Source organism: Catharus ustulatus, chromosome 17 (genome assembly GCF_009819885.2).
Source record: "Catharus ustulatus isolate bCatUst1 chromosome 17, bCatUst1.pri.v2, whole genome shotgun sequence".
Lineage (NCBI taxonomy): Eukaryota > Metazoa > Chordata > Aves > Passeriformes > Turdidae > Catharus > Catharus ustulatus.
The window spans coordinates 4,431,184-4,457,360 of record NC_046237.1 but is presented as its reverse complement, the minus strand read 5'-3'; the positions used below and the strand labels follow the sequence as shown (position 1 = coordinate 4,457,360).

The window sequence follows — 26,177 nt, the reverse complement described above, 5'->3', positions numbered from 1 at the left end:
ATTAATTAGCTCGTTGCTTTACCAAAGTTGGGGATTTGGAACCTCAGAGAGTCGCTGCCTTTGCTGACTGAAGGATTTGCTCTTGGCTGAGCAGAGGTGCAAGAGCAGAAAGGAACTTCCATGGAGTCCTCAGACAGCTTTAAGATCTGCTGGTGGGGATGTTGATTATCCAGGGCAATGGATCAATAGAATTCATGTATTCCAATCCTCTCCTCCAAACACCCCCCCACCAGCCCTAATTGATTTCTCTCTTGGCTAATGACCAACCCAGATGCTTACTGACTTGAAAACGACTGACCAGCACTAAACAGTGTTGTGGCCACGTCCAATGCATCAAAGGGACTGAAAAGAGCTGCATAAGCTATTTTTCTGATATATAACCACAGATGCAACTACTTCTATTACTCAAATCATAAGGCAAAGAATGCTTCATCAACTGACTGCCGGAGTTAGTGGAATTAGCCACTCAAGTGCCACTTGCAGGCATTAAAAATTCTTCAGAAAATTTCACATTGAGGTGTGTTCATGTGTTGCCCTACATGGAAAAAAGTAAAAAAAAAAAGAGTAAGGAGCTGACAGCACAAGGTAGACAAGGAATGCCTGAAGCAGCTCTAAAGGGAAGGCAGGAGTGGGGCAGACCTGTGCCAGGCCAAGCAGTTCAGGCAGGAGCTGGGGCAGCAGGAATAGGCTGGAGCACAGAAGCTGTCTCATTAATCACCAACATGCAAACCAGGAAAGATGATCCAGATCAAAACTCACCACGTGCCAAGGTCACTTCAGAGAACACAAAAAAGGTTCAGTGATGATCTCACATTAAAAGTTCATAAGCCCATCAGAGGAATTTTCTAATGAAAATCATTTTATCTGAAGAACTCTCCTAAGGCCAAGTAGAAATCACAGGTTTCAATGAGTCTCCATTGAGAAGCAGAAAATTACATTTTAAAACACTACAGAAAGTGAAAGGATTTATAAGCAATAAGGGGATCCTTAACGTGGGGTCTCATGTTCCCATGTGATGGTGGGGACTTGCACAACTGGGTTTTGCAATAGGTTTGACATCATTCAGAAAAGACCTTGTGAAAAAAGAGAATGTTGTCATAGTCCTTGATAGAACAGGAAGTTCTTAGAAGTGTTTTTGCCTTTTTCACAGCATCACAGAGTAACCAAGGTTGGAAGGACATCAGAAAATGGGCTGGTGCAACCTCAGAATTTTTATTTGGTGATTGCTCAGTAAATTGTCTATGACTTCAATTAGAAACACAAGCTCTGACTTGCACCCAGAGCTACAGCTTTTGTTGGTAGAATGATTTCAGCAATACAGATCCCAAACATAGCATTCAGTATTTTTAAAGGTAGGAATGAATAATTAGTTATGGAAGTAACTTCCTTCAGAAAATACGTATCACCAGCAGGTATTATTGCTTAAATTACTCTGCTGGAAACAAACATTCCACACAACCATTCACAAAAACCCAGGTGCTCTCTGGACACACACAAGAGTTGTGTTTTTAAAAATACTAAATGAAAAAGAAAATCTTTTCCTACTTCAGTTTTGCTCACCCTTTTACTGTTTGAAAACAATCTGCCTGCTATCAGACTCAGGCTGTGACTGCTTTGTTTTCACTTCATCTGAATGCAAGGAATCATCTCGGTCACGGGACTGAGATAAAAGCCAGGAGAATTCATTTGTTGTTCCACACAGACACGAGATGCTGGTGACACCTGCACCACCAGGAGTGCAACTGCACACTGAAAGGGAACCTGCAGCCTCCAGGGACCCAGACACACCAATCCCACTTCATTCATTCAGTAATTGCACCGGGTTCTGGACAAACACATAACGTCGCAGTAACAGATCCATCCTGACAACCAAGGCCAGCTGGATAATGCTCGTCTAAGTGGCAATAAGATTCATTAATTAGGTTGCTGCTTCAGAGTGTTGTTCCCCTGCAGCAATGTTCTGCTCAAGGGTATTTTCAATAGTATTGAACAGATGAAGCAATTACTAAGCAAAATCCACTAACTGATGGCCAGTGTCAGATTCCTCAGGCCATGCTTTCAAAGGGGATACGTGTATAGATCTGTAAATATGTGTATATATATATTTATATTTACTTGAATGAGTGATTGAATTTAAGGGAAAAAGGTTAAGCAAAGCAAAATCCCAGTGAGGCATACCCTGGTGTTCTCCACTTTCAGAGGTGTGATCTCTAAACCAAAACTCCCCCTTGGCAGACACAATTAAGATGTAGAAGGGCTACAGGATACCTGACTGCACATGCAAATCAGGTTGTCTGCTATCCAAAGGCACATACTTAACTCTCACAATTAATGTCAGGCAAAAAGAGCTTTATCTAAAATTATTTGCCCTCTCTAATAACAGCAGTATAAGCAACTTGTAAAAATTCTGGAAAGTGGATTCCAGCTGAGTGTTCCCCGTTCAGGTATCTGACTTGCAGGCTATTATTTTATTCCACTAATACTATTTTTATAACATGACATAGTTCTAAGCATTTGAATTAAATAAACACAGCACAAATATTTTGGCTCTACTGTAAACATGTGAAAATATTTCCTTGTGAAATGTGAATTGTCGGGTTGGTTTTTTTTCCCCTTTTCTCCTGCTTCAGTTACTATGATGTTTAGACTGTGCCTCATTAAAGTTGGGAGCAAAAGCAAAAAAGTTTTCAGCAGAAGCATTATTTTCAAAGTTCAAGATATCTGTAATTCTAACTGATCTTCCACCTGGCACTAAATCTTCAAAGAATGTCAAAAAATATCTTAGAAATTTGAGATGCCTGGCTGTATACAGAGAAGGAACAGATGCACCTCTGTAATTTGCCCATAAATAAGTAAAAATGAACCCATCAACTTTTCAGGGATACTTGCATGCAAGCAGGCAAACACATCCTTTTTTTCCTTTACTTGTGTGTTTGTGGTTTACTTTTATTTTATTTTTGCAATCTTTAAATATCTTTTGAACCAGACCTTACAGGGTGCTGGTAAAAACTGATGCATTTTGTTTTTAAACTTACTATGCAGCAGTGCCATCTCCTAACCTTCTGCTACTGCCTTTGGCCTCCAAATTCAGGGGGACCCATCTGTGGCAGTAAACCACACATGCACAAAGTACATAACTTCTCCCAGAAATAGTGAAAGCTCCGTCTGCAAGAGCTGTAAGGTCACAGCAAGTCAACTGCTGAAGAGAAGTTATCACCATAAATTAAACTATTCCTGAAACCTGGCAGACACTCCACTGAACTCTCCTAGTTCCCCCCTGCTCCTTTTCCTCTCCAGTTTTGGGTGTGCCTCTCTTAAGTATTCATCTAGATGAGCAAAGGGAAAGAAGAGAAAATCCATAAATTTGAAAGACATTTAGCCATAAGTTATGAATGGTGACAAAATGTCAAAAGACATGTAAAATCAAGCTGTGGCAATCCAAAAACACTTAGAGCACCCACATTTAATTTTCAGCTTTATTTTTTACAGATTAATAAACACATTCTGACAACTCTTATTGAACTGATTTGACCAATCCCTTTGAAATGTGATGTAGGAGTAGCGAAATAAAGGATGCAAATTTTAAAATATCCTTTAAAGCCACCTGTGCAGAAGTTACACAATTTGTGGCTTGCAAATTCAGGAGTCAGCTACAGAAGCACAGGTGAGGAGCTCCCAGAGCAGGAAATCCTTCAGGCTGGTGGCATTCCATGGACAGAAGCGTGGCTGGGTGCTTTGTTCTCTTCAGCAGCCTGTGCTGGCTCCTGTGATGAGCCTCACTGTCTGAGGAACACATCTAGGGAGGAATCCTTTCTTTCCCTTCTGGAGAAGGTGCAGAATGAACAGAAACAAAGCAATCAGCTGGTTCCTGCTGAAGTGTTCCAGTGCCAGTTGTGGAGTAGAGAATGGAGTAAGATGTACATAGGTGGCTGAGAGCACGTCAGCTCTGCCACTGCAGATATTATTTATTTCCTCTTATTTTGTGTCATGATACTGGAACACTTCTGTCCATTTTCCTGGGTGTTTTCTAGTCCTCCTTCAGGACTGCACAACCAGACATGGAAAATTTCCAGAGCCAGGAGCAGCTGTGCTGAGCTGGGCAAGGTCCCAGCTGGCTTGGGCTGTCTGTCCTGCTCTAAAGGCCACATGTGTGACCACTGCCTCCCACCTGGCTCCACACAGCTGTAAGATTCCATCTCTCCTTTATTACTTTCTCCCATTCATAGATGATCAAGCTTGAAGAATCTTCTTTTTCAATTATTCAGGTCTGGAGGGTGCCTTCTTCCCTTTCTGAAAAAAACCATGTCCTTAAAGACAACAGTAACACAAAACCAAAAGATAACACACCAAAAGTTCCTGAACAGATTTCTGTATCACTGCTCTAAAACATCATCTGACCAGGAGACTGAACAACCACCCAAAGGCACCTCCTGTTTGTTTCATTAATTATTGACTTCAAGATAAAAGCTGGGAGACCCCACACATGGCCAGGATCCCACTATTCCATTTGCATTATAAACTCAGGTCAGGAAAATGGTGGTCTCTATCTCAGAGATTATTTGCAATCTAAGAAAAGATCAAGAAGAAGACAAGCACACAGCTGAAGCAGTGTTAGTAAGTAAGAGCAAAACAATTCACATTTAGTTTGCAGGTTGTTTTTATTTGAAGACATTTATTTCTGTCACATCCTGACAGAACTAATAGTAATTCATCACATGCACACCTGGAAAGGAGCAGCATGTCTGATACCTGACAGACATCCATCACTTTGCCACAGGTTATACACAAGTCCTCAACAGAGAGGACTACAATAGAGAATATATCTCCCATCTGAATTTGAGGAAATAGTTATGAGCAGTATTCCCCTCCTTCTATAAGCTTTGATCAAGGAGACTCAAGAAATATGTTCCACCACGCTTTGATTTCACTTGAGGGCTTTTTGTTATTTAAATAGTGAATAAAGATGACAGGCAAATACTCTAATTAGCACAAATATCTTGTTTCCTGAAACTTCAGGCAATTTTTAAACATCTCTTGCTCAGTATTTTTAGGAAGCTCTCCATTCCCATCTCTGAGCTAGTGTGGGTCTGACACAAAGACACTTTTCCCTTCCATGTGTGGAAGGAGACAACCATGGATGCTCTCACATTCCAGAGGGTCAGTGGATTCTGCTGGGCTAAGACACACCTGCTGGGAGTCACTCCATCCCCAGTGGCAAAGCTCAAGGGTCAAAGCATATTTCATTTCACTTGGTGGCTCCCTCCAAGGCCAAGTCCCCCACCTGTTGGAAAATCCATCAGGGCTCTTATTAAACCTCACATGTTTCTGTCAAAATCTTGATTTTCTCTTCTTTATAAATACAACAATCACCAGCACAGAGCACAGACAACCTCTGTGGATCAGCAAGACTTCATGACAAGAAGATCCTTATATTTGGCTAAGAATATGCCAAAATGAATCATGACAAACTTTATTAATGCATAGAAGCCATCACTGCTGGACTGCCCTCAGCCTGAAGCGTGAGGTGACAGAGTCCTTGCAGCATTGAGAGCTTGTGATAATTGAAGTCTGAAAATATTTCACTGAACAGCTGAAATACCAATTTATATTTAAAGAATATATTGAATTACCACAGATCACACAAAAAGGGGAACTAGAACTTACGTGTTTTGTTGCTGAATTTTCAGCTCAGCATTTCACAAAAGGCCATCTAGTTTTAACCTAGATAAGTTGGAAAGATTATTCAACAAATGTCTTCTGTGGAAGACTGCAGCTCTGGTGCTAATAAGGGAATTTAATTAGATGGACAAGCCTTGACAGCAATCCGTTTCCAATACACTTAGTATTGGAATAGGTCTGGGAGTTCTATGATTTGTAGAAGAAATCCACTACTCAATGTGGAAAAATATCTGAAAGTTTTGGCTAACCAAGACGCAGGCTCTTGTTTTTCTGACTTTATTTGTGACACACATCACATTACACCAACAGATGAAACCCCTGTTCCAAATGCACATGCTGTAAAGTTTGAGCAGGACTGATTTTTCCCTCTGCTTTGGTAAGTCTCACTAATTCCCTGGAAATCAGGAAGCAGTGCTTCCACACATCCACTGTTTCACCCAAAGCCCCAGGACAGGGCAGAGCTGCTGAGCACAAGGGCTTGGTACAACCCCAAAACAAGATCTCTTTCAGGGTATTTACAATAAAAAAGATGCACACAGACAAAAGGCACAGAATTTAAAAATGCACAAAGCCAGCACTGTCTAAAAGTGTAGAGGGAACCAGCCTGCCAGCAGGCTGATGGAACACCTGAGATAAAGTAGCACAATCAATAACAACGCTGCACCTTAAAAACCAGCAAGTACAACGTGATAAATTCATATCTCAGTGAAGTAGTGTAATAAAAATCTGCAACTACAATGAGCTAATTTAATGATACTTCATCAAGCGCTCGCGTTTCCAACCACCGTTGTTCACGGCAGAATGAAGCCTGTGTAAAAATATGTCATGAGTCAATATGGCATTCTGCTGAGGAGAAAAGACCCACATCATTAAAATCTTAAATAAGCTTTCATTAAAGAAAATACATGAAATTAGCTCTTTCAAAAGAATTTAATTAGTCAACACATGCAGGTTCAACTCACAATCTGCCATTGTGGTTCTGTTAAGCCGTTCATTTTCCTAAAGCCTTGTCAGAAGAAGGGTATTTTTTATTGTTATTACTTTTATAATATGGTGGGAAAGCACAGTTCCTATTCAAAAACGACTGAGTATCCCTTGCAAACAGCAAGACACATTTTCATTGCTGCTCTGTATAGAGCACTGCCTTGTTAAGGCAATTTCAATCATTTTACGCATCTTCATTAAGTCAGAGATACGGTTCAGCTTCTCACAGAGGAAAAACCTCAGCAGCTGCAGAGAAAAGGAGGGACAACAGATTCTTAAACAGAAAAGAGAAATTACCAGTTATCTAGCTTGAAATGAAGCCTCTGGGAAGCCCCATCTGCAGTCTCAGTCATTACAAATCACAATAATTACGTGAGCTCTCAGCCCATATATAAAATTTCAATACCTATGAAGAGCTGCAATACTGCAACGTCCACAACACAGAAACATTGCCAGCTCATTTTGCCAGGCTTCAGGCTACTTGTAACACCGAGAGAAGATGAATCAATAAAATGTTATCAGTAAAACAGTTTGATTCCTGCACAGTTAAGTGCAAGGCCACTTCTATATTTCAATCCCCTCAGGTCAATATAATTTTACACAGTTACCCAATTCTCAGCAGTGAAATGATACTGGGAGATGTTTCAGATATTCGAAAGCACTTATTTCTACATGGGGGGAAAAGAAAAAAGGACCAAAAAAAAGAATTTCTTGTTTCCTATCTGGTTCAAAGTTGAGTTTTTAGACCAGTCTTAAATGCAACTCTTTACCCCAGCTCCAGCAAATTAAGCCCCTCTGAACAGTTCCCTCAGCCAAATCTGGGTGTCCTATTCACCCAGTACTTAAACAGGCATTTGGGAAGAAAAAGAAGTCTAATCTGGATTTGGCCTTTCAGCTGAACCAAATCTGAGACATGAAATAAGATGTAATTTCTGCCTACTCAAGAAAATCAGCCCATTTAAGAAAATTGAACTATTCACCAATAAATTCTGCTAGGTTAGTCACCACAAGGGCTGAAGAAACTCCACAATGCTGCTGACAAAGACTAACTGCACAGTTAATACAACATTTTGCCTCATACCCAGATAATTCTTCATGCATACTCTTAACTTCCAGCTTCCCACCTGGGTCTGCAACACAATAATGCCTCAGGTTAATCACATACCTCCAGAGAGCTGCATTTTTTGCATAAATAAGAGCAACAAGTGTGCTTCCAAAACCAACGAAGAAATAATCATGTCTAATAAACTACAGTGCTCTAGAGACAGGGAATTCTCACAAGGAGTCTCTTTTTAGATACAAGTCCACCTTCCTTGACTTAACCTGACAACATCCTAATGGAACAGAATAAATCTGTTATCAGACCAGCCATGGGCACTGTGAAGTCAAGGCAACTGATTTCAGCTGGACAGCACCTTAGTCCCAAAAAGCTAAAAAAACCCCCTTCAATTTTATTTAATTTCACCACCAATTTCATCTCATTTCTTTGCTTCATTAACTCCTGCACTACAGACAACACCAGTGCACTCAAAGGCAAAAAGCACTTTTAGGGATTTTTTTTGTTGTAATAAAGACTGTTCATTGCCATGTTCAGTTCTCAGCAAATGTAATGAACATTTTAATAACAAGAAGATCCACAAAGCACCATCTTCACTCCTGTCACAGCTCTTTTAAAAGGTTTACTTAATCTTCAATACTTAAAGGGTGGTGGAAATATCTGAGGAACAAATTCCCTGGTTTATATGGTGCAATTCCCTTGCCACATGTGTCTTATTGGGAAATTGCATGGATTTCCCAAATACTGGCACTAGATTTTTTACTAGTTTAAAAATCAGCAGAAAAGGCCAAACTGCTAGGAAATAAAGCACACAAATTTATGGAAAGACAAAGCTGCACTAACCCATTAATTTTTATATTTTGTTATATCACCAAAACTGTTCTCATTACTTTCTTCTGAACAGGTTTCCTAATTGCAGAATTCTCAGACAGTAAAACTTAAGTGATCTCCATACTCTGCTTTCCTCCTAAATAATGAGCCAAGCACCACAGACACACACAGGAGGAAGAAGCCTGTCTATTTTACAAGAAGACTGAGCTCATGAAAATCCAACTGCATCAATCCTTCTTTTATTATTCTTTCAAACTTCCCAAATCAAATAACTTTCTTGAGCTTGGCTAGAGCCTTCTGAATAGAAATTCCACTGGGGAAAGAGGGTTTAGATTAACAGCACAATACATTCAGAAATCAATAGATAAACCCTCTGTGCAGCAGCTCTACCAGAGTCCATGAGACTGAACTAGGGCTCAGAAAATAGAACAAACCACTCAGAAACAAATTTCCTGATCTGCCCACTTTTGTTTTTGCAGTGAAACCAGCAACATGAATTTCACCTCTGTATCACACCCAGAGAACTGTTGCCTGATGATCTGAATCAAGAATACTTCTTATTTGCAAAAATATATTCATCTTTGTATTAAAACCAGACGGTTGTGTTTGGTGGTGCTTTTCTCTTTATTTCTAAACTGTGGAGATAAAGCTGAAAGGCAATAATGCAACTCCAAGATAAACACATGTGGGGTGCCCATCATGATATAATGCAAGCCCCTTAAGGCTATAAAACAATGTGACTGGAAGTCAGGTGAGGGAGAAGGGAAAGAGTAAAGCTTCTAAATTTATGGTGAAAATTCTTTAAGTCTGGTCTCAACTCCAGTCCAACACCTGGGCTTGGACAGGATCAGTTTAGATTGTTCTCTATGCTGGAAGCAGGATGACTTTTACTTGATCTGTTTGACCTTTTCTCTCCTCATTAACAGTTGTTTTCTCCCTTAGCCAGAATCCCTTCTGCAATGAGGATTGGAGGGGAAAGGGTAAATCAGAGCAAGGCAGGACTTGGCCAAAGACAGCCAGACCAATTTCACTGCGAGCTGCAGTCGTGGAGCCCAACTGCAGAGCACAGCAGAGCTGGCTCTGCCCTGGAAACACAGAGCCAGGAGCTGCCAGAGAGCAGAGAACACTTCTGCCTCTGCCCAAGTACAGCAAACATGGCTCTGTCATGTGTCCTTCCAACAAACATGCATCTGTCCATGTGCCCTTACAGCAAACATGTGTCTGCCTCTGCCCATGTACATTTACAGCAAACATGGCTCTGTCCATCTGCCTTTACAGCAAACATAGCTCTGTCCATGTGCCCTTACAGCACCCCAGCCCTGCAGGATGTGAGCAGGGCACAGCTCACCACCAAGGGCATCTCCCCCCTGGTTCAGCTGCTCAGGTTAGATGAGAAATGCACCTGTACTGAGACACAAAGGGAAATGGATTTCCCCAAATTTTGGAACAGCTCTGATGGCACAAGCCCCCTGCCCCACTGCTGCTCCTGTAGTGTTATACTCATTAAATCCCACATTTGTTATTTATTATCCTGCATTTCTGTAAGGCAAATCTGAAGAAACACTGCCATGACAAACACACACAGTGGAGTTTTCATACTAACCTGATCCCCATGATGTCCCTTCCTCTATTAACAGAGCCCCACTTTAGTGCACCTCAACAAGACGACCAAAATATTTCCATCCTGCTGCCGTGAGCCTCACAAAGGGGCCGAGCGCCAAATCCAAAAACTCTTTGCAGCAAAGCACACAGCCAGACCTCTCAGATGCCATGGGCTAGGATACCATGTTAGAAGGCTGTAAAACTATGGCCTGTGGCTCCAGTCCAGCCTGCAGAGTAATTTAATCTAACTCACAAAGAAGTCAGGAAAATGGCCTCTGCTGTGCTGAATCAGCAGTGCTGGAAGCCGTGCCACCCTCTATCAGCTCTAAGAGAGTGCTTTGTCCACGGTGCCAACTCTGTGTAGAGCAGCTATTGGGCAGAAGAAAGGACCAGCAGGAATATTATGTGCCAGATTTTCAGTAGATGTAAGTCAGAATAGTTCCAATGACTTAAGGAGCTGCACCGATTTACATCATTTCAGGATTATCAGGATTTACACCCACTGGAAGTTTCACTTCTCTTTTTTTGTCTTTTAATTAAAAGAATGGTGTAGACTTGGCAGCAGTACGAGCCTTCAAGAGACTAAGATTTGGGAAGGATCCTGAAAAAGTTTTAGGCTCAGGGAATGGCAATAAGCCATTTTTAGTTTAAAAAGATACAGTGGCCAAATTGAAAATCACAGGATGCACATAAATACTGATCTATACATGAGCAATGTACATAACCATATATTTTCACTCGTTACACTGGGGCTCCCTAAATATAACAATGGCAAAAGAACAGCAATAAATGAAAACTTTGTTCATTCAACCTGGTTATATATCACAAAAAACTATCAGCACAGATGTTATCCCTATTTATGAGTCACAGCCAGCGCCAAAACAAATGCTATGTATTACTTAATTTTTTTCTCCTAACTGCAAGTGCCAAAAAAAATGACTGCTACTGGGACTAGAAAAAAAAAACACACAAGTGGAAAAAACAGGGGTTACAAGCCAACTAGGCAAAGTTTGGTTTGCTCTGATTTCCAAATAAACTCAGAATGACACAACAAGGCTTGCGACCTCAGAGCACTTTCTGTTGCTCATCTGCTCTCCTCTCAAAGACAGACCCATCATAAACTTTGAGAAATCTGCCTAAAACCACCCTCAGAAGCGTGCACACATCTCCCTTGTTACCTAGAGATGACCATGATGGGGAGGGAACAGGAGGGAGGTGGGAATCTGGTGAGATCTGGCATGGGGAACAGATTGATGCTCTAACAAAAGTGAGCAGGACCCAGAGTAAGGCAATGGCAGAACTACACACAGCTGCTCTTCAGCTCCTTGTGTGGCACAGTGACCCACTCCCAGCCCAGCTGAGCCTTCAGAAACACTTAAAAATAGGCTTAGAAATAAACAGGCCACTGTTAGCAGTGCAGTTCAGCTGATGTGTTACACAGGAACTTAAAAATAAACTGCTCCAAAAAACTTAAGGCAAAATGCCTCTGTACTGAAGGAATGCAGCCTCATTCCATCATGTCTTTATCACTACTCACCTCTGAACAGGTCAGTTCTAAATCTCCTTCTTCCAATTTAAATGTGTTCTTCAAAGGCTTCTGCAATTTTAGGAGTATTAAATTTTGTACCTCCTAAGCTATTTATTAGCTGAGGAAGTACTTAATTGACATTCACCAGATATTAACTTTTTTTGAGCATGTGTTACAGATTTTGACACATAACCTTGAGGTTTTTTCTTCACTTTTTGTTGTTGGATTTGCCGATTTGTTTGGTCTCTTTGTTTTTCCTTTTTCAGGACAACTCTCCTAAGAACAGGTTTCTCAGTGTGTGGATTCCCTACAAATTTCTTCTGGATGTGCAGACAGATAAACTGCAATAAAAGACTGCTCACAAGGGACCCTGATGCATATGAAAGGTCAAAAAACCACTTAGACTGTTAATAAACTGTAGCAGAAATATTGTCTTTGCTCCCAGTCTCCACAATTTGCACCATTTCTGGTGGTGTCCAGAACCCTGGCCCAGCAGGTCTGTGGGGTCCCCAGGGCTCCAGGCACCCACAGCTCTGCTTCCCACTCATCCTTATTTTAATTTTCTTTTTTTTTTTTTCCCCCCACTCCACAGATGTCAACCTTTCCCTCTTACAGGTGAATTCCCAAAGGACACAACTGCTGCATTTACAAAACTTTGCTTCATCATCACACGTTGCAGGCAATTAAATTTGCCCTATTATTGGTAATATTGGTATTACAGGTAAATAACAATACAGGTAAAATACCAAATTACAGGTAAAACTGGCTGTGCCACCACTGCTTGGCTCTGCTGCTCTTTAACAGGATACAGCCAACGTTATGTCTCAATTCACAGCAGAAAGGGAAAATAAAGCCTCCTTTTATGGAAAATACAGGAAAATTCATTCTGGTGAAAGGCCTCATCTGCACTGATCTGTGCCAGGACACCAGAGTTAATTCAGCACTCACAGGAACCCCCCAGTGCCATGCACAGGGTGGGATTAAACCTCTCAACACCAACCCAGAGCCTGCCCACTGCCCTGCTGGGAGGGCATCAGAGAATTGCTGAGCTTGGAAATGCCCTCCAAGACCCTGCCCCAAGTGCCACATCCTCAGGGCTTTTAAATCCCCCCAGGGATGGGGACTCCACTGCCCTGGGTAGCTGTGTCAGTGTTTAATAACCTCTTTATAAAAAGAAATTTTCATACTGCCCACCCTAAATCTCCTCACTTTCTTCTTTTCAGGAGGTCTCAAAACCACCTGGTACCCTGGAGTAGTTTGCTTGCTAGCAGATAATAGCAAGTAGCCTTTTAACTTTGAATTTCTCTTATATCTGAGACTCCAGGCAAACAAAAAAAAAAAAAAAAAGAAAAATCTTTCAGTAAACTTTGCACAGAGATAATCAATCTCCTATTCAGTTATTTGAACAGGCATCTAGAGTTTAGCGTTCCAGAGATCGCTGAACTTCTGACGAGGGTCTTGTCCTGCAGTTTGAAAAGAGGATGGGGAAATCTTTGGATGCAATCCAAACATTTTTCATAGTTACAATCCTAGAATATTTCAACACTCCAAATCTTGCTTTAACCTATAGTTTCTCCTTCATCTTATCAACCATACACATTTTTCTTCATCCTTAACCTGTCCCTCCTCACCACAGGCAAAGGAAAAATCCAAACAATATGAAAAATTCTTTTTTTTCATAATGCCATTTACCTCCACTGCTTTAGCATCTACAGAGGACCAAAAAGAAGCACTGAATCAATTGAAAAATGTTCAGAAGCCCATTAAAGGTAATTAAGTGGAAGTTTACTTCCCAAATAATTCAGGCACAAAATAAAAATATTTAAGGTTTATAGAGATAAGCAGAATAGTCTGCTTTCAAGTGAAATTGTGCAAAGCTGTTTAGAAGGGAGCAAAGCAACAGCCAGCAGCATCAGGCTCCTAAAGGACAAGCAGCAGGGCACACAGGGTCTGAAACAATGTCTTTCTTTGCTTCCCCAGGGAAGGATTTTCACTGGGAGCAAAATACTGGAAATTATCTAGCCCAGCTCTTTTTCCACTCTAAATTGAGATGCTCCAAGAGATTTCAGCAGAGATTCTCTTCCTCCAGCACAGGGAGCAGCAGGCGTCTTCCTTTCTTCAGTCACCAAAACGCATAGGTATGATGGGCAAAATTAAAAAGAGACATTAAACAGTGAAATATTTAAGTGTGGGTTAGGCCTCCTTAAAAGCTCTGTGAATAATACAGATCTGTAAAAACAGGCAGTGCAACACCCAGCTGCTTTCACCTTGCTTTCCTCACCTTCCAAGACGAGCTGGGAAATGGGAACACAGCAAAGGCAGAAATCCTCAGCCAGAACAGATTACACCAAACTCCACACCCAGGTACAGCACTGCTTTAGCTTTAATTTAATCCTGTTCTTTCAGCTCACCTTGGGGTTAGTCCAGCAGTTGAGTTGGGGCATTTAAACAGTGGGCACAAAATTCCAGCAGTCCTTCCCCTCCAACAGAACATCATTTTATTGCAATTCGATGAACCTAGCCTAGGCTTCTAACCTGGAATGTCTCTACATGGTGAAAATTCAAAGGTCCCAATGTTTCTAATTCTCATGAAAGTCAGGAAGAGTACTGACAACTGAAGACATTTGTAATTGTGTTTCCACAGATGCCAATGGACAACATCAAGCCATTAAAGGCTCTGTTCACCAAGCCACATTTCAATTTTAGTTATTTGAAATAACTTTACCCAGAGCATGTTTTAATGCTGCATGGTCAGAGCAGAAGGCTCTGTCACATGGGCTCTGCCACAGCCTGTTTTGAACTGGGTTTGTTCAATCCTTTATTAACAGAACAGATAAAGGAATGCAGCATATGCTTGTTACATCTGCAAACCATACACAGGCAGGATGCAACTGCAACGCTGTTGGATGTCAAGATCAGAATTCAAAACAATCCAAACCAGTTAGATGAGGCTGATGATAAAACAAAAATAAGATGCAATTCAACAGAAGAGGAGCAAGGTAACACGATTCAGCAGGATTAATCAACTACACATCTAGAAAATGACTGGGTAGGTAGCAGTTCATCAAAAAACGATGTGGGAGGTTATACTGGATCACAAGCTGAACATGAGTCAACAGTATCATACTGCTAAGAAAAAAAGCAATCATCACATTAGATAAATCAAGTGGAGTATTGCCTGCAAAACAGGCAAAGTAATATTCCCTGTCTGTTCAGCACTGTGAGACTTGGCTGGCAGCGCCACATCAACCTGGAGTATCGTGTTAGTAACAAAGACAAGGGCTCAGAGGAGGGAGCCAAGCACCACACACAAAAGGCAACAAATGAGAGGCTCAGCCTAGAGAGCCTGAAAAAAATTTTCAATTGTATTGGGGGGACAAAAAAAAAAAAAAAATCAGCAACTGTTCTGTGCATCCATGACATACAGGTTTAAATTGCATCAAGAGAGTTCCACTTAAACTCAGAGGAAGGAAAGGGAAGGAAGCAGTGTAATATATTGGCTTTGGTCCCCACCAATGGATCTTCAAGCCCCCATCAGGGACAAACCTGTTCCAAAGGAGCTGCTCGTGCCCTCCAGCCCAGGAAACACCACACAGGTCCAGGTGACTCCACAAAGAGCTCTTGGTGAAATCAGTGAGACTCACTGACAGAACTGTGGCATTTATTCAGAGTTATCTGTTGATCCCCACTGACTGTATCAGGAACAAGCAGGTTATTAAATTTCGTATTTTAAACTAGTCCTGACCTGCACTTTATCACTTATAGCAATTTCTTTATTTTCCACCATCTTCCCAAGCCTGCATGTTTTTCTTGCCTATACCAATAATTCCAATAGGCTTTTCTTGCTACATGGTGAAGTAACATTACATACATAGCATTTGTTTCACTGACCTGCCTTTTATGATTGTCTAGACATGAACTGACAAAGAGAGTTGACAGATACATAGCTCTGTATAGAAAAATTCTTGTAATCTTGACTATTTATCTTTGGATAATTGCTACATTAATAATTATTTTAGAGACAATTTTGTTTAATAAGGACTGGAATTACTACGAGACAAGCTCATTGTAACAGAATTTCAGACTAAAAGTAATTTTTCTGACTAACCTCTGAACTGCTAGGAAAATGTGATTTATAATAGGCATAGTAATAGCCTTTAATGACTGCAGTGCTTCTGGGTATCAATGAAAACAGACTGGCTCATTTCAAAGCAGAAAGGGCATCTATTTTACTTTCTTCTCCTTCATGGGTGGCCCATACATGTCTTCAGGGTCCTTGGAGGAGCTTCCAACACCCCCACCGTGTGTTGCACACAGTGGCTGCCACCACCACGCTGGTGTTAATGGGCTGCAGCTGATGTGACCTCGAGCAGCACAACTGAGTGACTGCCACTGGCTCTCTGCTACAGAATGCTGGAGAGTGGGGAGCAACAGCAGCAGTAATTTAAAAAAAATATATAATTAGAATTTTGTACTGGAAGGGAGCAGGAAATAGGGATGTGGATGCTGCAGCCTGGGGTCACGAGGCAGCAGACACGGCTCAGCGTTCCCGATGATAGTGCAGCCCATATGCCAGAGCATTTGCCACTTCCCGCTCCCTCTGTGCCACTGCAACCCAAAATTAATAAATAAATTAGGGATAATGAATATAAACAAGAAAAATTGCAAGCCTGTGGCAAAAAGAGATCTTGTTCAGCCCCAGCGTTTTTCATGTCGCAGAAAACTTGCTCAGGAAACAAACATCCTCCAAAAGGAGCACAGTAGCTGCTTATAAGACAGATATTTTGGGTTAAACAGTAACTCCACATGTTCTCTTTCATTCTGCGAAAAATAAAGAGGAAACTGAGTGCTTTTTCAATGTAAGAGTAACATTCCCTTCTGCCAGGAGACAAACTACGCCTAGGTTAAGTCTGGACATTAATGGAAGCAAACAGCTGAATGCTGGTCCCTGGTGTTTCAATTATTCCCTCTTTAGAGGTTGTGCTTCCAAGAAATTAAAGAAACACAATTTCCCAGTAAAGATCATGTTTTGCAGGCTGTTGCAATGTTTTTATCTAAAGCTGTGGGATTTGTATTTGAAGAAAAGCTCAGTTCACCTCTCTGTCTTTTCATCTATTCACCTGCAAAGTGTTTCCCAGGGTCAGAGCCCAGTGGAGGCTGCAGAGCTGCTTGCCCAAGCTCAGCACAGGGACAGCCAAAGCAGGCTCCAGGTGGGTTCCAAGTATCTCCAAGAACAGAGACTTCCTGGTATTCTGAGAAACCTCCTCCAGTGTCTGAGAACCTTCACACTGAAAATTTCTCCCCACATTTAAGCGCAATGCCTGCATTTCAGTGTTAGTGCCCATTTTCTTCTGCCCTTCCTCTGTGCACCTCAACACTCTCAAAAGAATTGATAAACAATTATAAAGTCTTCTCTTCTCCAGGCTAAACAATCCCAGCACTCTCAACCTCTCCTTTCAGAAATGCTAATAAAAAAAAATTGCAATAAAAATCTAATCAAATATATCATGGCATCCTGAGCAGTAGGAATCCCCTGCCATGGCAGAGCTGGCCAAGGACACTTTTGGGTTTCACCTGGAAAAGCAACCCTGGGGGTCACATTCAAAAGGAAAACCAAATGTGAAGCCAAATCCTCTTCAGGATTTTTGGCTAGGGCACAGAAGGTGTACATACACAAAAAGAGATACAGATCAATAACTCCACTGAGCCTGCAGTGCTCCACATCAGGATCCTGGGGAAACCTGTCTGGAATCACAGCCACAGGCTCATCCCAACACCCCTGTTAAACCATTCAAAGCTGGAGCTCCAGAGGCAAGCACTGGGCTTTGCTTTTCAAACACCACTTTCTGGTCTTAGTTCTTACTATTTCCATTTGCCTGAAAATAAAAAATTCCACTTGATACAGTGATGGCCCTAATTCTGAATACACCAGTAACCTCAAATCAAACAGAAACTCCCTTTCCCTATGTTACTCAAATTCATTCTATGAGAAACATTAAGCAGCAGATTTCCAATGAAATCCTACCCTCTGTAGTTTTAATCTCTTCTTGCCCTTCAAGTAAGACTTTTAAGTATTATCTATATTGCTAAAATATTCTATGAGCTCTTGCACATGGCCCGTGCTGCTGTGGAACCCCAGCTTGAGTTTGCAATGAAATAAGCTCCCTCTAAAAATATGAGACTCATTCCCAGGGTAAAAATTAAAGCAGAAGGAGACCTGCACATAAATATCAATGAAATTAGGCAATGAGAACTGGCATTAGGTCAATGAAAATTAGGCAAGAAAATATTTCACTGCTAGAATAAATAAGTTTCAATTGCCACATGGAAAAACGGTAATTTCCAGAATGCTTTCAGCATCTGATCTGTGAGATCAGAGCTCATGAGCTCTGTCAGGGGCAGTCAATTCCTGTACAAAGACCTGACTTTAAAATTAACATTTTCCAACCTTAAAAGACCTAAAATGATCAGCTTAGTGTTCAAAACAACAGGTATTTCACAATAAATAACTAATTGATACTGTTCCAGACACAGCTTATTTCCTAAAAGCCTAAGCATAAATAAAGAAATGAATAAATTATTCAACAGAAATTGTTGTTTCATCTTCTTCCTTAATACCTATTTAGAATGCCTAATTCGAAGCAGCACAATTCTCTAACAGACAAATCCCGAAAAAAAAGAGAGAAGCTTCAAGTCTGTTGTTGGAGAAGCAGATTTATTCAGATAAAAATCAGTTAACTCCCCAGAATGTAGAAAAATGCAATTTTGCTTGAGTTTGAGGAATTTGGTTCAAAGCTGTGAACTAGAAAGCAATATATACAGTTATTAAACAGTGTAAGGGGATTAACTCTACAGAGTGTTATTGACTACTCCAGTCTCATTAACTGCAATTTTATTTAGATAAAAATGTCATCTTAAACATCATTTTTGTGTCAGAAGTTAGATCTGAAGAACAACATTAAAAATACATAGGCATCAGCAGTTCCCTGATCTGCAGCAGCTCTTTCTGGGATGTCCCCTGGAACTCAGGATGGAAATTATGGTTTTGATTTGCAGCATGTCCATCACAAGAAACTGCATTTAGAAGAAGTTGTTCTGTGGAATGTGAGAAGTGTTTTCTGAGAGGCAGCTTCACTGGAGCTTGTACAAGCTGAACACAGAGCTGCTGCCTCTCCTTCCCCCAAGAGAGGAATGCAGGAAGGTGAGGGTGAGCTCTGGGTTCCTGCTGGATGCTCCCCTACTTCCAGATTTTATTAGAGAGCTGTGAAGCTAATTATGTGCACAGTAACTTCAGTAACTGCTTTCCATGCAGAGTCACAGACCAGAACATAATGAAAACATGAATGGAAAAGCCTCTCTGCTTTTCTGCACTCTGAGCAGCTTGGAGAAGGCACCTGGCTACTCCAGGAGGCTGCAGCAGAGCTGCTGCAAACACTGAGCAACCCCAAGAGGTGCTCAAGGACCTCACCAAACACCAAAATAAACTCCAATATTCCTCAGGCTATTCCCTTTCCAAAAGCACCCACAGGACACACCAGAGGGCACCTGGCAGACACAGGGAAGCCTCAGACATCCACACACACTCTGCAGACAGACCCTGCCAAAACTGACAGCAGATGGGCACCTGGGGATTTCTGGATCTAAACCCAGGAGTGTGGGAAGCCTGCACCACCTACAGCATCCTCTACTATCCCAGGGACACTGTGCATGCTGGGGTTCTTTGGTCTAGGCAGCCAATATTTTCTAAACAGTATTCACAGCCTTCCTAAGTTTTACTATTAGATGTGGTGGGAGCTAAAAAGGATGGAGGTTTTGAAATCTAAGTGATGAGAACAAAAAGCTTTTAACCATGAAGAACATTGTACCTCTAAAAAAACTTACAAGAGATGCTCTCCATAGTGAATTCTTATTTTAAAAAAGAAGTATTCCATGAAGCTTTTATGAATTTTGTTTTTAACCAAGAATCATGCTAGTAAAAAAATCCCAGAATGGAAGCAATTACGTTTTTATGCATTTGTATGAGCTTGGCTACCTTTGGTTTCATACACTAAGAGCAGAGCATGCTGGCAGAGTTTATTCATCTCTCCATATGAAAATAAAATGTGCTGCCACACACTTGTCCCCAAACGTGGCTGCCCACACAAGAGAAGTTCCCCTGCTTGGGGTGGGCAAACATGAATCACTGCAGAAGAAGGGATGCACAGAAAACACAAAAAAAGTGGCTGCACATCTCATCTGCTTGTGGTGTCTGCTGTGAGTCGTTTTGTTGAGGTGTGTTTGAGAGGTGCTGCAGCCCTGCTGGGGACACACTGGAGAAATTCAACATTCAACACCCTGATGTCATTCCACCCACTGCCAGTCCTCACAACCTCACTGCATGCCAATTAAACCGGAACTTCTCATTTTGAAAAATGTCTTTATTAATTATAATCTTTAAAAAAAAACTAACAAAAAAAACCCAAAAAGGGCATAAAGCCAATAGCAAGACTATCATATTACCACTTTCAGCATCCTGCTCCTTCTTTCCCTCCTTCCCCAAGAGGCTGCTGGTGTTCATCACTCCCAGACAGAGTTCACATCAGGGATCAGATCCCCTGGGACACTGCTGAGCTGCCTCAGTGCAGCCCCTCCTGACCCTGCTCCCCACCCCTCAGGACCAATGTTCTCACCACGTTAAGTTAAGTTAACATGAATAATTAACAAAGAGGAAAAGATCCCCGTGCCACAATCGTCCTCTGCCATGCTGCAGACATGGAGATCTTTCCCTTAGGCTAAAGAAGAAAATACTTAATACTTAAACATTACCATGCATCAGTGAGCAAGACTAAGTTTATTATCCTGCAAACAAAAACAAAGGCAAAAAAGTATAACAGATTACACCCCAGTAGCTTTCATTAAGAGATGCATTGATGGCATTTCTGAGGAAGGCATTGGCTCCACAAATCACCTCAGCTACCACCCCAGCACCAGGCCACAGTGTTGGCAGGGATGTGCAGTGTGTGGTGTTTGTGGCACTACTGGGGAAAACTATTTTAAGTCTAATTAACATGAAATTTTTAGAATGCAGATGCTTTTCATTTAAACATAAAACAAAATGCCGTGACATTTCTCCCATCCATTTATCATAAACAAGTTAATTACTGTGTAACAAATAGCTCCTGCTAGAATCTGTATGTTTTGAGCATGTTAGAGAGCTGACTCAGGCAAATAAGATGAACCACAAAGTAGCAGCTAATAGCTTACGGCATACTTATAATAAAACAATGACTCTGTAAAAGCTCTTGTTGTCAAATTAAGGCTAAGCTATTTCCATTGGAATAAACCAATTATAAGCAGTCATTATCTGTTTAACTTGATTCAAACCTAGAATACTATAAACACTTTCATTTTGATGCATTCACAACAGCGCATACATTTGAGAGCTGCACACTGCAAAGCTTAAAAGGGAAATGCTAGGTTTATTTATTGCCACACAGCTCATCCTGAGCCATGCAACCTCCAAACTTCCCCATGGTGTGGAGGAATGTCACCACCATGCTGAGGTCTGTATGCCCCTTGACTTCTGATGGACAAACCTTTAGGGATAAACTGTCCCAGGACTGCCCACCTCTCCTTCCTGAGGACAGGGTGAGCATAAAAACCTCATGCTTGCTCAGTGAAATCCCCTGAGAGCCATCCAAGCTACAGACACGCTTTTTCCACCCCCCAGATTCCATGAAAGCACTGACAGGTGAATTTCTGCCTACTTTTTTTTTTTTTTTTTAATTCAGGCAAACAGTCCCATTTGGGCTGCAGATGAATTACTGAATGCTGATGAATAAGATGGTGGTAGCTGGCAGCAGAGCTCTGCGTGGTGAGATGGTGTGAAATAGTACATATGTCAATCTATCAAACATGATAATGTAAGCAATCTGAACCCATTTTTGGTCTGAACTATTGTACAATACTTCACCCAGATGGAAGAAAGAGATAAACATTTTATGCTTCAGACACATCAAGTGCTAGGAAGCAAAATTAAACCTAAACTGGAAAACTACCAATTTTACATGCTAGAGTATATATAAAGAACAACACAAGCATGAAGGAGAATTTTCTTGCCCATTATTGTATAAATTAATTAGATATATTTGCTTCCTATGATAAACAACAGCATGTATTTGACTGTAGATTAAAAGGTGTAAAGATGATAGTTGACTTATTAGCAAACACAGCGCTTGCACTTTTTTTTCTTCCTCCTTTTGTTGAGAAAATGCTCTTAAATCATGGGACAATGTTACCAGGACATGAATCTTGCAAGTGGGGCATGGATAGAGAACATCCCCAGGGTGAGTTCAGCCCTAAATCAGAGGCAGGTTTGCCATGACTAATGTAAAACTACAACTGGTCCCTAAAGGATAAAATCAAATATAAATATATTTTCATTCAAATCAACTTGACAGCCTGTGTAAATATAATTTCATATTTAAAAATTGTCAGTTAAGCCAGAAATGAAGTGACAGTCACTGTGCTGTTTTGGAAGTCACAGCCACCTAATGCCTCTGAACAGACCCTTCTGCTCCATCCCTGTTGTCCACCTCCATAAACACAGCACAATTTATCCAGCACTAAACTGCAAAAAGCCACTCTTCTGAGCAAATATATTTATGATATGGTTTTCTACAGTACTCAGAGAACATTTTTTATCAAACAATTTGCAAAGCTAAAAGAGCATGAAATCTACCCAGCTTCCAGACTGACCTGTAAAGCTGCCTTCACGTTTGGGAAAAATTGTTACACAGTGTGTAAACTGCTGGTATTTGGTCTCATTAGGGTTGCATAATTTTGAGTTTGTCCATCTCAATTCCCTCTTTGGTTACCCTTCAAACCAAAAATAAACTCCCTAAGGTCTACTAATTAATGCCAGGCCAGTCAAGAGAGTTCCTGAACAGCAACACTAAGACAACTGGGCACAGAAACAAAAGTGATTGCCAGCTCATGCAGGGCAAAAACGTCCAGTCCTGGATTCTGCTGAAGCCAGACAGAACACTGACAACTCTCCCTCTCTTCTGAGAAAAATCAAAGTAACAGAGCAGGTGTTTGCTCTGGAGGAAGACAGAAATCCCAGCTTTCTGGCAGGCAGACATGCATGTGAGCAAAATGTACTCAGGAAAACGCTGCAAAGGGGTTATCAAGCCTTGAGTAGAGCACCAAGCACTGATGTGCTCCCCAACTTCCTGCAGTTCTGGGGGGCTGGGATTCTGATCTTCAAAAACGAAATTCTCTTGGAATATTTTTTTGTGTCATGCAAATATAAAGTTTAATTATTTTTAACTTGAAAAAAGACAGATCAATACACAGGATAATCTACTGTTATTTGGATTACAAAGACATCTTAGAGTTTACAATCACTAAAGTGGTTATAATCCTGCAATTACTATAAAGCTAATTGGTAGTTTCTTTTTGCCTGTGTTTTCATGTTGTCAGTGGGGCAGTAATGAAAATGAATGCCACATTTGTGAACAGAATGTCTGTAGGCTTGTTTACCACATTTCCAACAACAACGTCTGCTTTATCATCCATTTCAAAGCAGAGATAATTTAGGGATCTTTGAATTTCATGCATAAAAATACTTTCTAAAATATCAGATGCAGAGTTCCTTCAGACAGGGTGGGAGTGGGAGACTCAAGAGTCAAGTGATGACCTCGCACAGTGTAACAAACAATGCACCTGAAGCAGACAGCACACGGACTTGGAATGATTCATCTGTATTCAAAACTGTGCTCAGGTAAACCACTTAGTGTTCCATCCTCCTACAAACATAATTCTGCAGACAATTTCACCATCAAAACCAGCATCTTTAAGCCTCCTTTCACCTCCTGAAAATACAGTTATTGCAGAAGCTGTTAAGCTTTTTATTCCACTTACCTTTGAGTAACTTCTGCCCTTCCATGATGTTCTGGGAGATGAACGCTGTGTAGTCTTGTTCTGAGAAGCCAGGCTTGCATGTGGGTCTAACTGTAAGATCCCCATTGTGTGCCTGCAAAAACAAAACAAGGAAAATGCACACCATGACTTTTGTCATTTGGGAAAACGTTTTGCACCCAGTGATGGAGTGTTTAGGCATGAGCAAACCTGAACAGTGAAGCAGTGTGCAAGTAGAAGTTGCTTGTGTTAGAGTGCCTATCTGTTGGAGTGGATCCATACTGTAGCTGCAAAAAATAAAATGGGCCAGCAATAGTTGCCTGACTACAAGAGAGCATTGTTTGTAGGAAGGCTGGAATACTGGGCACTGTCAGAAGAGGGGAGGAAACAAAGAGCAGCAATTCATCAAGGCGCTGTGCTCGCACTGGAGACACGCAAAGGCCTGATGTTGTAACACCCAAAGCACCGGGGTTTGCTACTGAGAAACCGGGCAGACCCCAGCATGGAACGGGGAAACACAGGAGCCTGCCAGCAGGTGAGGACACCTTTCCTTTCCCTTCCCCCTCGCAGCACATCCAGGCTGTGCCTGCTGCTGCGCTGGGACCCTCCAGGCTCTGCTCTTGCCCGGGCAGCGGGAAGGGATGGAGGGGATCCCAATTAAACAGGCAGCAATGAACAGAACCGTGCCAACGAAACACTCAGCTGCACTTTTGGACCGAGCAGAGGCTCCATCCCCCGGCACAGGGACAGCGCAGCCCAGGCTCCTCGGGATTCCCCGGCAGGGAAGGTCCCAGACCCCAGCTCCAAAGGAACTCGCTGACAGCACACAAGCCCGTGATTTATGCCTAGCGAGTGCCAGGTGATTTACGCACTAACAAGTGCTGGTGGCAGGGGATTTCTAACGCGCCGGGGCTGTCGGCAGAGCCAGCCCGAGCATCGCTTAGCGCTGCTGGCGGCACCGCGGCCGCCTCCGGAGCCGGGAGCGCCGGCTGCAGCCGGGGAGCGGAGCGGGAGCGGCGCATCCCCGGCACGGTGCGAGCCGGGCTGCACTGCCTCCCCCGGGAGCACCGAACCCCAGCCCTGCCGCACACACAGCGCTGCTCCAACCGCACAGCGAGCACCACAGAAGGGTCCGCTGGATGAGCTTAGTAAGCAGAACACAAGCCAATGCACTCGGCTTAAAATCACGGATGCCAGCTACTGCATGGGAAGCGGCGGCTCCGTTGGACTCTGACCGCGGCTGGCAAGATGTTGCCATTAGGAAATATTTCGGAGGGTCTCCCCGAGCATCGCGGGCTTTCAGTGTGAAATCGCCCCATTATTAGAGCGGTGCTCGCTAGGCGAGAGCGCATCGGGGCTATTCCTGAGCACCCACCAGGCTCGGGACATCCTCACGGATTCCACTTGGCACCGGGGGATTGAGGCACAAAAATAAGCGGCTCTTGTTCCCACAGGCAGCCCAGCCCGAAACCCAGCAGGCGCCCGGCTCGCTCTGTAACACCGTAACACTGTAGCCACGCGTTCCGCCGCTTGTTGATGTTGTACAGAAACCCTTCAATTTCAGGCGGCGTGGGAATAAAACCATAAAACCCCAAACTTTTCACAGCATCACCCCCGCAGCTCGATCCGGGCCCGCTCGGGGGGTTTATTTATAAAAAAATAAAAGTTGGGGGCTGCGGCGCGGGCGGAGCGGGGCTGGGCGGGCAGCGCGGCGCGGCCGCGGGGGCTCCGCGGGGCTCGGAGCGGTTCCGCGGGGCTCGGAGCGGCTCCGCGGGGCTCGGAGCGGCTCCGCTCCGGACGCACCGCTCGCTGCCCTCCAAGTTTCTCCGGCGAAGCGCAGCGCGGAGGGCAACTTGTACCGGCACCGCGGCGGCACAAAAATAAAACAACAATTAAAAACTGCACGGCGGCGATCCGATTTTAAAAAGGGCGGCGAAACGGCGGAGCGGCGGGGGTGAGGCGCGCACCCACCGCCATCCGCACCGCCCGAAGTTGGCGCGGAGGAGCCGCGGCGGGCACGGCTCCCCATCCGCGCTTCCCCGGGGCGCCCCACTTACCGCCGCCGAGCCCCAGACGGGCAGCAGGAGCAGCAGCAGCAGCCGCCGCCTCGGGCCGGCCCTCATTGTCGGCGGCGGGCGGGCGGGCGGAGCGGAGCGCGGCGAGCGGAGCGCAGCGAGCGGAGCCGGCCGGGTCCCGCAGCCGCTCCGGGCTGCAGGTGAAGCGCCCGCCGCGCGCCGCCGCCGGCCCCGCCCCGCCCCGCGCGCGGGCACGCGCCGCTTAAAGGGACAGGCACCGCCCCGCCGCGGGGGGAGCGGGCACGGAGGGGATGGGGATGGTGAAAATAATAATAATAATAATAATAGTGGTGATGATAGTGGTGAGGATGATGATGTGGTGATGGTGAAGGGCTCGGCGGCGCTGCCCCTCTCTCCCAGCGCCCTGTCCGAGCCGTCTGTCCGGAGAAGAAACTTGCGTGTCCGAATTGTGGCGGACGCTGCTGGGATCGTGGGGAGGAGCCCCAAAGGTGGTGCAGGGGGAGCACGGAGATCTTCAAGGCTGCTGGTGATGCCAAGTGATGTGGGATGTGGTTTGGTC

At 43.2% G+C, this 26,177-nt stretch overlaps 1 protein-coding gene and 1 long non-coding RNA gene across 3 annotated transcripts in view; one reads left to right on the top strand and one right to left on the bottom strand.

Moving 5' to 3' along the window:
• Positions 1–25,728, bottom strand: part of CDH4 (cadherin 4) — a 420,434-nt gene extending 394,706 nt beyond the window's left edge. Inside the window, exons 1-2 of one of the 2 annotated variants that reach the window (XM_033074736.1) lie at positions 25,640–25,728; positions 23,586–23,697 (exon numbers count right to left, since the gene is read on the bottom strand). In XM_033074736.1, coding sequence (XP_032930627.1) covers positions 23,586–23,697; positions 25,640–25,705 — 178 coding nt within the window. In that variant the 5' untranslated portion in view covers positions 25,706–25,728. Of the gene's footprint in view, positions 1–23,585; positions 23,698–23,792; positions 23,879–25,639 lie in introns of those variants that run through there. The other variant, XM_033074737.2, reaches the window with a different exon arrangement.
• Positions 24,033–25,230, top strand: LOC117004179. The gene is made up of 2 exons (XR_004419593.1): positions 24,033–24,117; positions 24,248–25,230. It is a non-coding gene; the product is annotated as an uncharacterized LOC117004179 (long non-coding RNA).
• Positions 25,729–26,177: the final 449 nt, after the last annotated feature.